The sequence below is a fragment of the Carassius carassius genome, chromosome 41 (genome assembly GCF_963082965.1).
Source record: "Carassius carassius chromosome 41, fCarCar2.1, whole genome shotgun sequence".
Classification (NCBI taxonomy): Eukaryota; Metazoa; Chordata; class Actinopteri; order Cypriniformes; family Cyprinidae; genus Carassius; species Carassius carassius.
The window spans coordinates 647,676-660,175 of NC_081795.1; the positions used below are offsets into that span (position 1 = coordinate 647,676).

A 12,500-nucleotide genomic window follows, 5' to 3' on the forward strand; every position below is an offset into this window, starting at 1 on the left:
GTGTGTGTGTGTGTGTGTGTGTAAGAGAGTTTGTGTGTGTGTGTGTGTGTGTGTGTAAGAGAGTTTGTGTGTGAGTGTGTGTGTGTGTGTGTAAGAGAGTTTGTGTGTGTGTGTGTGTGTGTGTGTGTGTGTAAGAGAGTTTGTGTGTGTGTATGTGTGTGTGTGTGTGTGTGTGTGTAAGAGAGTTTGTGTGTGTGTATGTGTGTGAGTTTGTTTATTTGTGTGTGTGTGTGTGTGTGTGTGTAAGAGAGTTTGTGTGTGTGTATGTGTGTGAGTTTGTTTATTTGTGTGTGTGTGTGTGTAAGAGAGTTTGTGTGTGTGTGTGTGTGTAAGAGAGTTTGTGTGTGAGTGTGTGTGTGTGTGTGTGTGTAAGAGAGTTTGTGTGTGTGTATGTGTGTGAGTTTGTTTATTTGTGTGTGTGTGTTAATTACAAGCTGATCTGTTCTCTAATCTCTAGATGTGTCTCTTGCCAGCTCTCTCTCTCTCTCTTATCTTTTGGCACATTTTCTCTCCACAAACACACTTTTCCTCAGACTGTGTGTCTGTGGTCTGTTCTCAGGGTTTCAATATGCCCTGGATTCTTCACCGCCGGACTTTTTTTCTGGTAAAAATACAATCTAAATGCATCCATTTAAACCAATAAATAATAGTTTGTTGTTAATCGACTCATCGCTGCTAAACACTTACTTAAACAATGCTATCAAATATCCTTGATCCATTGATGCTATTCTTTAAAGTGTGTGTGTACTCTTATTTATTTACTTATTTATCATATAAAGTATTGGGAAATACATTAACTATGTATATAAATAGCAGATTAATAACTGAATAAGAGTTATTGTAACTATTTTTACTAGTTGCATGACCTATTTTAAATAGTGCAGCTTTTCCTTTAAATTATGAATAGTTTGACTTTAATTTAACTTCTTTAACATTATTTACATTTTAACTCTGTCAAAAGTATTTAACAGTTTCCTCACCTGCACTGAAAACACTCACAAATTGTTTGTAAATCTCAAAAATAATTACAAAGAAACAGCAACACATTGAATTAGATTTTGAAGTAGAAATACAGAAACTCTACTTTCTTACAACATTGAAGAATTCTTTTTACACTAATAATGTCTTGTTGTCTCAATGAAAATTAAAGAGTAAATTGATAATGCTCAAAAAAGTTTAATCCATTAAACTTAAGTGTTTCAACAAAACCAGTTTGTAAATTTCCACACTGATATTAATTCCTCAGTTGCACCTGTATGTATATATCTGCAAATTTGTATATATTTAAAAAGTAGCTTTGTAAAATAGTAAATAGTACATATCACATCTCAAAAGTTTCTTTAAGAAACATTCATTTGGTTCTTGGCTGCTCAAAAATGAATCCGGATCGGCTAACAGTAGGTACTTTTAGTCTTTAGAACAGAAAGCGAGGGGTTAAATGAAGAAGAGAGAGAGAGAAATGCAAGCAAATGACTTTGTTTTGATGGAGTTGGGTTATAAAAGAGAAGCCAGCAGTGACACACACACACACTCTTATATAAACGCGTCAGCCTCATTACATTTGCATAAACAAGACATTTACACGTTCCGTGTGTGTGTGTGTGTGTGTGTGTGTGTGCATCTCATTCTAACACACTTTCATGTCTCATTTTTTATCTAAAGTTACTGGCTGCAATATTATAGACGTCTGGAAACATAGCTTTAACACTGATTTTAAGAGCATTATGTTTGTTTGAAGACATGCTTAGATTCACGGCTCACGAATTTTTTAAAACGTTTTAAACGTTCACGTTTTAAAAATGACTTCAGAAATGCTGTTTTTGAGTTTCATGGACTGCTGTTCCTGCAGAAGCGCTAAGAACATACACAAGCAAAGCACACTTCCATACAAACACCTTATATCTAAAACAAAAGTCAATCCAAATCAACAGATCGATTGACTGACTTAAAGAGATAGTTCACCCAGAAATGAAAATTCTGATATTAATTACTCACCCTCATGTCTTTCCAAACTTGTAAGACCTTTGTTCATCTTCAGAACACAAATTAAGATATTATGATGAAATCTGAGAGCTTTCTGACCCTGCATAGACAGGAACACAACTAACAGATTCAAGGCACAGAAACACAGTGAGGGCATTGTTAAAATAGTCCATGTGATAACAAAGGTCTTACAGGTTTGGAACAACATGAGGGTTAGTAATTAAAGACCACATTTTAGGTGAACTATCGTTTAATGAGCACCAGAGTTATTATCGCTAACTGAAACTAAAACCATGAAAAAAATGGTTTAACTGGTAAAAAAAATATGAATATAAAAAACTTTTCATTTTTATTTAGTTTAAATTGAATGAAAAATTAAATACTATATCAATGTTTTTTTATGTTCTAAAAATGACAAAAACACAAAACAAAATTAGGTAAATTAAAGTGAAAATAAAATGTTAACTGAAATAATATGGAAGAAAATAAAATAGGTTTAAGTACTAAAATAACAAAAGCGAAATAAATGAAAATTAAACACTATATAAAAATAAATGTGAAAAAAAAATAAAAATAAATAAATAAAAAAAAAATAATAATAATCTAAACTAAACTAAATGAAAAATGTTGCCTTTCCAACCAGCTGAAATAAAATACGTTTAAGTACTAAAACTAAATAAATAAAGCTTAAATACTTTATAGGCATTAAAAAAACTAATATATGACAAAAACTTTGTCAAAAATTAAGTAAACTTTAAATAAAAAAAGTAAACATATGCATACAAATAATGTGTATTCATATATATCCATAAGTACAATCTTAGACAGAGTTTGCACTGCAAAGTTGAACATGCAATCAAAATATACTCTATTTACACTCTTAATGCATTCTTCTGGTATTATTGTGCACTTTTCGTTAGTGCTTTTTATCAGCTAATTTATCAGTGTTTATAAAAGATAATGAGAATTATTTGATTGTCACGACTCTTCAGCTGCTGGGTGAAACACTGTTATAACTGCTATATTCTGTGTGTAGTTTATGTGACTGACTACATCGTCTTAACATGTTTTGCAAGTTACAGTGAAATATATTTAAGTGTAACACAAAATCGTACCAGATATAGTCCATAATATGATCTTACCTTCTGACTTACTAAAACAAGTAATGTAACAATGCATTAACACTGTGTGTGCGTTTGAGTTGTACAAGTCATTGTTTCAGATTTTTTAGAATTAAAAAGAGCATTGTGGGTAATTGTAAAAAATAATGAAGATGGAAGGCCTTATTGGGAAAGTAGTTCACAAATATTATTTGACTAAAATATATGCTCAGAGCGTTTTTTAAAAGGTTAGAGATTTATTTATTTATTTATTATTCTACAGTCTATAAAGTTTTTTTATAGTGCCAGAAAAGTAAATTCATTGTGTGTTTTTTTTTTCTTTTTGCACATTGTTGTTTAATTTTTGCTGATTCCTCTTGCTTTTGTGTACTTTAAATTGTAGGTTTTTAGTCATTGCACTGCTATTGGAATTGTGGGTATTGTAGTTGTTGTTTATGGAGTCTTCCAGCTTTGGACTGGTACTTTCTGAGTAGTGCAGTCTGATTTTGGGCGCTGGTGCATTGTGGGTAATGTAGTCTTTCTCTGTGGAGTCTGTGCAGTGCACTGTCAGCGGTTCCTCATGTCGCGGGTCGGCGAGGACTGGATCTTCCTCATCTTGCTGGGACTCGTCATGGCTCTGGTCAGCTTTGTTATGGATTTCTGCATCGCCCTTCTTCTACAAGGTGAGTCTGTGTGAGGTGAAGATGTCTGTTTTGTTTTTGGATTTCCCTAAAGAACCAAGGACAAATTGTTTTCTAAAGAAGTTAAAATGGTTTTAGTTACTCCAAATAAGTAAATATCTTAATAAATGTCTATAACAAAGGAATAAGAAGTTTAGTACAGGTTTATTTTTTTATTCTTCATTTTCAGTTACGTTTTGCATTGGCAGAAAAGTGTAATCATGTTGTTTTGTCCTCGTGCACATAATTTTTTCCTTTCTTAGGTGTGCAGATTCTTGATTTTTGTGTGTTGTGTACTCAGAATATTTTCAAACCTCAAATTAAGATCAATACAAAGTTTGCAAGAAAAACTTTCTAAGTTTGAAGAAAAAAATAACTTAGAAAAAGAACTTATTAAATGTTCAGTTTCTTAGTTTATAAAAAAGTTTGTAAGTTTGGAAAAAAAACTTTAAACATTTCTAAGTTTTGAAAAAAAACGTTAAGCATTTCTAGTTTTGAAAAAACTTTGAACATTTCTAATTTCTTGGTTTGAAAAAATATGGAACATTTCTAAGAAATGTAACCATTTTTAATTTTGGGAAAAAAAACTTTGAACATTTCAAAATTTTGGAAAAAAAATACTTTTCTAAGTTTGAAAAAACTTTGACCATTTATAAGTTTGGAAAATACTTTGATAATTCATAAGTTTGGGGAGAACGTTGAACATTTCTAAGTTTGGAATAAAAAAAACATTTCTAATTTCTAAGTTTGAAAAAACTTTGACCCTTTATAAGTTTGGAAAAAACTTAACCATTTCTAAGTTTGAAAAATACTTTAATAATTCATAAGTTTGGGAAAAACTTTGAACATGTATAAGTTTGTAAAAAACTTAAAACTTAAAAACTTTTTATTTATTTATTTTTTATATTTCCAAGTTTTAAAGATTTAAAGATTTTCAAACTTAGAAATGTTCAAAGTTATAAAATTGAAAGAAACTGTTTAGACAAGCTGTTTTTGTGCTTTAAAGTTATTTTAATAAGAAAATCTGGTAGTATTTTACATTTATCAGTCAATTTCAGAAGCATAGAAATAAATGTACTTAAGTAAAATATAAATATGCTGACTTATACTTTGACTAAAGTATGTTTTTGTCTAAATACTTTGTCAACTTTGTAAGTAAAATTTTGTAGTACAGCCCATACAGAATATCCTGTAATTGTTTTGTGTGTTTTCTCTCTACAGCACAGAAGTGGATGTACGGGGGTTTGGACAGTAACGTAATCCTGCAGTATTTAGCTTGGGTCACTTATCCTGTGGTTCTCATCAGTTTCTCTGCAGGCTTCACACACATAGTAGCACCGCAGGCCGCTGGTGAGACACGCTTACATTCACACACTCACAAAATATTTCTGCATTTCTTCATTATTTAGCAGTGGTTCCCTGTGTTTCTCTCTCATTCAGGGTCTGGTATTCCTGAAATGAAGACGATTCTCAGAGGAGTGGTGCTGAAGGAGTATCTCACGTTAAAAACATTTGTGGCCAAAGTAGTTGGACTGACCTGTGCACTGGGAAGTGGGCTACCTCTGGGCAAGGAGGTGAACACACGGATTAACCCTTGAAACTCTAAACACCTTTCACATTCTCGGGTCCGTTTTGACCCGGTGAAACATGAGCTTATAAAACATTCATTTTTCAACAAAATTTATATTGTTTGTGTAAAAATGTCAAAGATTTGAATGTTACCATGTTTGACTGTTATTACTAAATGTATCCCCTTTTTATTAATTAAAATAGAAATATTTTAAATTTCAAATTCTACAAGACAAAAACCCATTTTGGCTGTAGTTCATTAAATCTAGTTTATTTGTTTTATCACTTTCATAATTTGTCTGTTTATTGTATCTTTGTGCATACATATGCAAATGTACCAACAGAATCCAGTCCTGAAAGTGTGTGTTAGGCTGAATGTATTTAGTAATTTGTAATTTGAGACAAATCTAACTAATAGATGTAAATTTAATGTGTAAAGCAAACTGTCAAAACTGACCCAAATCCATTCAGTTTAAAAAGTTTCGATGGTTATATCTCAAAAAATAGTCATAGTTGATATGTTTTTATATAAACTGTACTTTTTTTTTTAATTCTTTTTTTTTTTTTATGTTCAGCTTCCCAGTCAAAACTGGCCCGAATTTGATAAGAGTTTAAAGCAGTTTTTTAGTTTTCCAGCATAAATCTTTCACATCACTCTGCGTTGTTATAATGTCTTTAAAGAATCTTTACTTTGAAATTGAATTCATCACATGCCTTGTGTGTGTTTTCTATCCTGTAGGGTCCGTTTGTGCACATTGCCAGTTTGTGTGCTGCTCTTCTCTGCAAATTCATGTCATTCTTTGGTGGAATTTATGAGGTAATTGTAACCTGCACTTTTAAGCAGACTCCACTAATTATATAAAATGCAGTGGGGGAATCTCACAAGATATCTGTCAAGATCTTGGGTCATATTGGCCAAGTATTTATAAATTATTGTTTTATTGTCTTTTATCTATTCTGAAAATACAGTAAGTACTGTTTTACAGAAATGAGAAAAAGCTGTTTGAGAATGAGAACTACAAGAAAACTATTATTCGAAAACTATTTTGGTGTAAGAAACTTTAAAGGGTCACTCCACCCATTTGCATTAAGACGTCCATTGTTAGAAAACCAGTCATACTATTGAATGGTTGTGCAACATTCTCTCATTTTCCCCTGAGACGAGAGAAATCCACTATTTACCTTTTTCACTTCCTCCTACAATGACGCAAAAATCGTCATTTGACGTCATTGTAGGAGGAAGTGTAAAAAGGGTGGATTTCTGTAAAGACTACAAGCACAAGTTCCCATCCTTTCAAACCTGCCCATAGGGGGTTGTACCTAATGCGCTAACAGACCTATCACAGACCAGTGCCCGTGCGTTTGATTTCACCGGGAGAAACTTTTCGAAAATATGGAGGAAAATACTGATTTTTCAGACAGATGCATTGGGGAGGATTTTGATTTAGACAAAGTTATGTTAGAAACGGATGTTCGTGGCTACCTTTATGAGCCACAGTACAGCGACGAGCAGCTAAAAAAAACATGAAAAGCGTCAAACTAACACAGTAAAACATGGTTGATTTACATCAATAATAGCAAACTTATATATAACTTTGATCTAAGTGTCTAACGTTACATTATTACGTTACATACTAACTTTACTTACTCATTTCTTGACAAGTGTAACGTTAGTTACTGAGGCAGACGCATTAAAACAACAAGCGAGCAAAACATACAAGATATTTAGTTCGTAAACAGAAAAATCATAGGAGATGTGTTTCTTTACAGCAGACGACTATGTCAGTGTGTGTTCTCAGTAGCCACTAGCTGCTAATAGAGTCTAGTCAGAAATAACATTACCTCCAGGCAAATGCGTTTAGTGCTGCTAGTGCTGGTGGTTCCCTAAGTTTCTGGCTTTTCGTCGTCATCGTCTAGCAAGGAAAATACTGAAGGAATTGCGTTTTTCAAAAGCGCGGGTCTCTTCAATCCTAGGGGGTTAGGCGCATAATCTTCAGGCTTGAAATGTAAACTGCACACCATCTGATTTTTTAGTGCTTCAAGTGTTGTGTCCTCACCGATTTTAGGGTTATTGATAGCCCGTAGCCACTTTTTGCACAAGTCCACTCTCTTTGCACTTTCGGGAATCTGTGAATACTCACTCCGGGTATTTTCCTTGTTCTTGAACAACATCCCGGTACTATGCAAGTGCACACCATTTTGTCACAAAAACATTAATTGGGTCGCAAAATAACTCTTCACAACAAATTGTGCCAAATAATTTACAACCCGAATTCCGGAAAAGTTGGGACGTTTTTTAAATTTTAATAAAATGAAAACTAAAGGAATTTCAAATCACATGAGCCAATATTTTATTCACAATAGAACATAGATAACGTAGCAAATGTTTAAACTGAGAAATTTTACACTTTTATCCACTTAATTAGCTCATTTAAAATTTAATGCCTGCTACAGGTCTCAAAAAAGTTGGCACGGGGGCAACAAATGGCTAAAAAAGCAAGCAGTTTTGAAAAGATTCAGCTGGGAGAACATCTAGTGATTAATTAAGTTAATTGATATCAGGTCTGTAACATGATTAGCTATAAAAGCTTTGTCTTAGAGAAGCAGAGTCTCTCAGAAGTAAAGATGGGCAGAGGCTCTCCAATCTGTGAAAGACTGCGTAAAAAAATTGTGGAAAACAATGTTCCTCAACGTCAAATGGCAAAGGCTTTGCAAATCTCATCATCTACAGTGCATAACATCATCAAAAGATTCAGAGAAACTGGAGAAATCTCTGTGCGTAAGGGACAAGGCCGGAGACCTTTATTGGATGCCCGTGGTCTTCGGGCTCTCAGACGACACTGCATCACTCATCGGCATGATTGTGTCAATGACATTACTAAATGGGCCCAGGAATACTTTCAGAAACCACTGTCGGTAAACACAATCCGCCGTGCCATCAGCAGATGCCAACTAAAGCTCTATCATGCAAAAAGGAAGCCATATGTGAACATGGTCCAGAAGCGCCGTCGTGTCCTGTGGGCCAAGGCTCATTTAAAATGGACTATTTCAAAGTGGAATAGTGTTTTATGGTCAGACGAGTCCAAATTTGACATTCTTGTTGGAAATCACGGACGCCGTGTCCTCCGGGCTAAAGAGGAGGGAGACCTTCCAGCATGTTATCAGCGTTCAGTTCAAAAGCCAGCATCTCTGATGGTATGGGGGTGCATAAGTGCATACGGTATGGGCAGCTTGCATGTTTTGGAAGGCTCTGTGAATGCTGAAAGGTATATAAAGGTTTTAGAGCAACATATGCTTCCCTCCAAACAACGTCTATTTCAGGGAAGGCCTTGTTTATTTCAGCAGGACAATGCAAAACCACATACTGCAGCTATAACAACAGCATGGCTTCGTCGTAGAAGAGTCCGGGTGCTAACCTGGCCTGCCTGCAGTCCAGATCTTTCACCTATAGAGAACATTTGGCGCATCATTAAACGAAAAATACGTCAAAGACGACCACGAACTCCTCAGCAGCTGGAAATCTATATAAGGCAAGAATGGGACCAAATTCCAACAGCAAAACTCCAGCAACTCATAGCCTCAATGCCCAGACGTCTTCAAACTGTTTTGAAAAGAAAAGGAGATGCTACACCATGGTAAACATGCCCCGTCCCAACTATTTTGAGACCTGTAGCAGAAATCAAAATTGAAATGAGCTCATTTTGTGCATAAAATTGTAAACTTTCTCAGTTTAAACATTTGCTATGTTATCTATGTTCTATTGTGAATACAATATTGGCTCATGTGATTTGAAAGTCTTTTAGTTTTCATTTTATTAAAATTTAAAAAACGTCCCAACTTTTCCGGAATTCGGGTTGTACAATCGGTAGCGTAGAGGAGAGCTCAACTATAATCCACATTGATGGGCGGAGTAGTGGGAGTGGCTTGCGGAGCTGAGCATTGCAATGCACTATGGGGATTGTTGTCTACAGTCCAAAAGCTCTAAAAAGTTATTTTCTGCCTTTTATAGGCCCAGAAGGACCAAAATAAAAAAAAAATGGTACTATTCTACTACATATATGACCCACTTTCAATACACATTCATGTCTCCACGGGTGGAATGACCCTTTAACTTTATGAGTAAAACAAAATATTTAAAAATAAATTGTGTGTGTGTGTGTGTGTGTTTCCATCTTAAACCAAATTAATTCCTTTTTTGTTTTTGAGTGAAAAAAAAAAGTTTGAGTAAATTTGATCTCTGGTCAAATTGTCTTATTCAACTGAATAATGAACAGATCCATGGAAGTCAAATGTTTATAATCATGTTTTTTGCAGAAACATTTAATTTATATCAAGTATTGTGCATCAGGAAACAAACGAAAAAATGCTGCTAAATGTAAATAGTAAATCCGAAAACCTGGGAAGAGTTTTAGCTGAGCATAAGTGTGTATGTGTGTTATCAAAGTCAAATCATGTGTGTATTTTTGCATTTCTCTTGATAAAGTTTTCCTTTTATGAGGATAAAACTAACAGCGATACCCATCTCTAAATAGATTTACCAAACGCAGGTGTGTGTCTATGTGTGTGTGTATCTGTGATAGATGGTGTGTGTTTTGTATAATTTGTGATTTTGTGCAAGTAGGTTTTTATTGTGTTTGATTGTGTTGGTGTATTGAACAGTCCTGGATTGTGCTGGTGTGTTTGTTCTTTTACTTTTTGTTTGTGTGTGTGTGTTTGCTGAAATAGGCAAGGTTGTCTGCTGTTGAATATTAAATTTCTCTTGTGTGCATTAAACAGAATGAGTCCAGAAACATCGAGATGCTTGCGGCTGCATGTGCTGTCGGGGTCGGATGCTGCTTTGCTGCTCCTATTGGAGGTGAGAAGTGTGTGTGTTTATTTGGGATAACATTTCCGAAGAGAAACTGAACAACAAGAACCAAACAACCTTGTGTGGATATTCAGAATTTAAATGAATCAAAACTAATTAGACACATTTCTCTAAACTAAGATGAAAACTGTCTAAACAGTAAACAGCCTTCAAAACAATCCATGTACACTTCTAAATATTTCAGACAGTTTTTATGCCAGAAAACATCTGTATATATTTGTAAATTACAGCTTTTTGGAAAATGTTCATCCGCCATGATTATATACTATAATTTTATTTTTGCATTTTAATAAATTAAAAATAAATAATAATAATAATTTGGGTTCAAAAATGTAATCCCATGAAATGTTTAGTTTAGCATCCTGTTGGTTGAATCTCAATTCAGGAATTAAAATGGCATTTATAAGGCATTCTGAAGGGCACACAACTCTGGTGCCCACACAGTAGAAACATTTAAATGAAGACTAAATAATTGACATATAATTACATATGTATGGTTACTATGTAGTTAATGCAGTTTTAACTAGGTGATACACTGTTTGAATATTTACTGTAAATTAAAAAAAAAAAAAAAACATTTCTCTAAAAACTGTATATTTTAAAGTTTGCAAAGATGTAGCACATTTCAAAGTTTGAAAATACTTAGAAAATTTCTATATTTGATAAAACTAAAATATCTGTATTTGAATACGCTCACAACATTTTAATTAAAAAAGTATGTTTAAGTTTGAAAAAAATAACTTAGGAAATGTCCTTAAATTATAAATAATTAAATAGTCTGTATTTGAATACACTTAGAACATTTCTGTATTAAAAACATACAATTTTTAAGTTTGAAAAAAATGTAGAACATTAAAAAAAAAAAAAAGTTAAAAAAGTTTTAAAAAGTTTATATAAAAAACTAAAATGTCTGTATTTGAATACACTGAGAATTCTTTTATTAAAAAAGGATATATTTAAGTTTGAAAAAAATTCAAAATTTGAAAATAAGCGAAAAAAATTGAATGTCTGAATTTGAATACACTTAGAAAAGGTCTATATAAAAATGCATTAAGTTTGCAAAAAATAGAACATTTCTAAATTTGAAAAAAAAAATCGTTTGAAAATACTTTCTTAATGTGAAAAATCTTCAAAATTTGAAAAGAAAAACCTAAAAAATGAAATGTCTGTATTTGAATACACTTAGAAAAATTCTATATAAAAACCAGTGAATTTTTTAAGTTTGAAAAGAAATTTGGAATATTTCTAAATTTGAAAAAAGAAAATTCCTAAGTTTGAAAATACTTTCTATATTTGAAAAAAAACTTAAATGTTTGAATTTGAATACACTTAGGCATTTTTTAATTAAAATTAAAATTACATATTTAAGTAAAAAAAATTCTAAATTTGAAAATAAAAAAGTAACAAATGTAAATGTCTGTATTTGAATACACTTAGAAAATTTCAATAAAAAACTGTAAAATTTTAAGTTTGAAAAAAAATGTAGAACTTTTCTAAATTTTAAAAACCATTGAAATTTTCCATAAAGATAACTTTATATTTGTTTATTTCAGGTGTGTTATTTAGCATCGAGGTCACCTCTACATTTTTCGCCGTACGAAATTACTGGCGTGGATTCTTTGCTGCTACGTTTAGTGCCTTTATCTTCAGAGTTCTGGCCGTGTGGAACAGAGATGAAGGTTTGTGGGCATTAATACGCTTTAGAAAACACATGATGTGTTATGTTGAGAGTTAAAGGAATCTTCTCTCTCTCTCTCTCTCTCTCTCCCTCAGAGACGATCACAGCTCTCTTTAAAACACGCTTCAGACTGGACTTCCCCTTTGACCTCCAAGAGCTTCCAGCATTTGCTGTGATCGGGTCAGTTCTGCTTAGTTGATGTTTAACACTTCTTACCAATGTAAAAATCTATTTTCTTCATGTATTTGTCTTGCAAAGTATCTTGTTTCAAGGATATTTAGATTTGAAAACAAGACAAATGATTGTTTGCATTGAAAAAAAAATACTGAGTAACTACTTATCCATCAAAACTGGTTGAATATTCTTCTCTAGCTTGCAATATATTTCCGTTGTAGTTTATTTTATTGCTTAGTCTGATAATTATTTAAAATGTGAACAAATGTCTTCTGCTAATTTGTTTTAGACACTTTGTACCCAGCAGATATTTGATGAGAGCACAAACAAAAACATCTAATGAACTGTATTATGAATGATTTATTCATGAGCATTTTTATCCCACTCGTAATAAATATGCATGATGTCACTCTCTCTGCAGAATCGCCAGCGGGTTTGGTGGAGCCTTA

At 32.9% G+C, this 12,500-nt stretch overlaps 1 protein-coding gene across 1 annotated transcript in view; it reads left to right on the forward strand.

Annotated features, from left to right (window-relative positions):
• LOC132123338 (chloride channel protein 2-like) overlaps positions 1–12,500 on the forward strand; it is a 60,123-nt gene that overhangs the window by 25,991 nt on the left and 21,632 nt on the right. Inside the window, exons 3-10 of the mRNA XM_059533890.1 lie at positions 3,635–3,766; positions 4,985–5,113; positions 5,204–5,337; positions 6,072–6,149; positions 10,109–10,187; positions 11,753–11,878; positions 11,973–12,057; positions 12,473–12,500. The exon at positions 12,473–12,500 is cut by the window's right edge and continues 74 nt beyond it. Of these exons, the coding sequence (XP_059389873.1) occupies positions 3,635–3,766; positions 4,985–5,113; positions 5,204–5,337; positions 6,072–6,149; positions 10,109–10,187; positions 11,753–11,878; positions 11,973–12,057; positions 12,473–12,500 (791 nt within the window). The remainder of the gene's footprint in view (positions 1–3,634; positions 3,767–4,984; positions 5,114–5,203; positions 5,338–6,071; positions 6,150–10,108; positions 10,188–11,752; positions 11,879–11,972; positions 12,058–12,472) is intronic.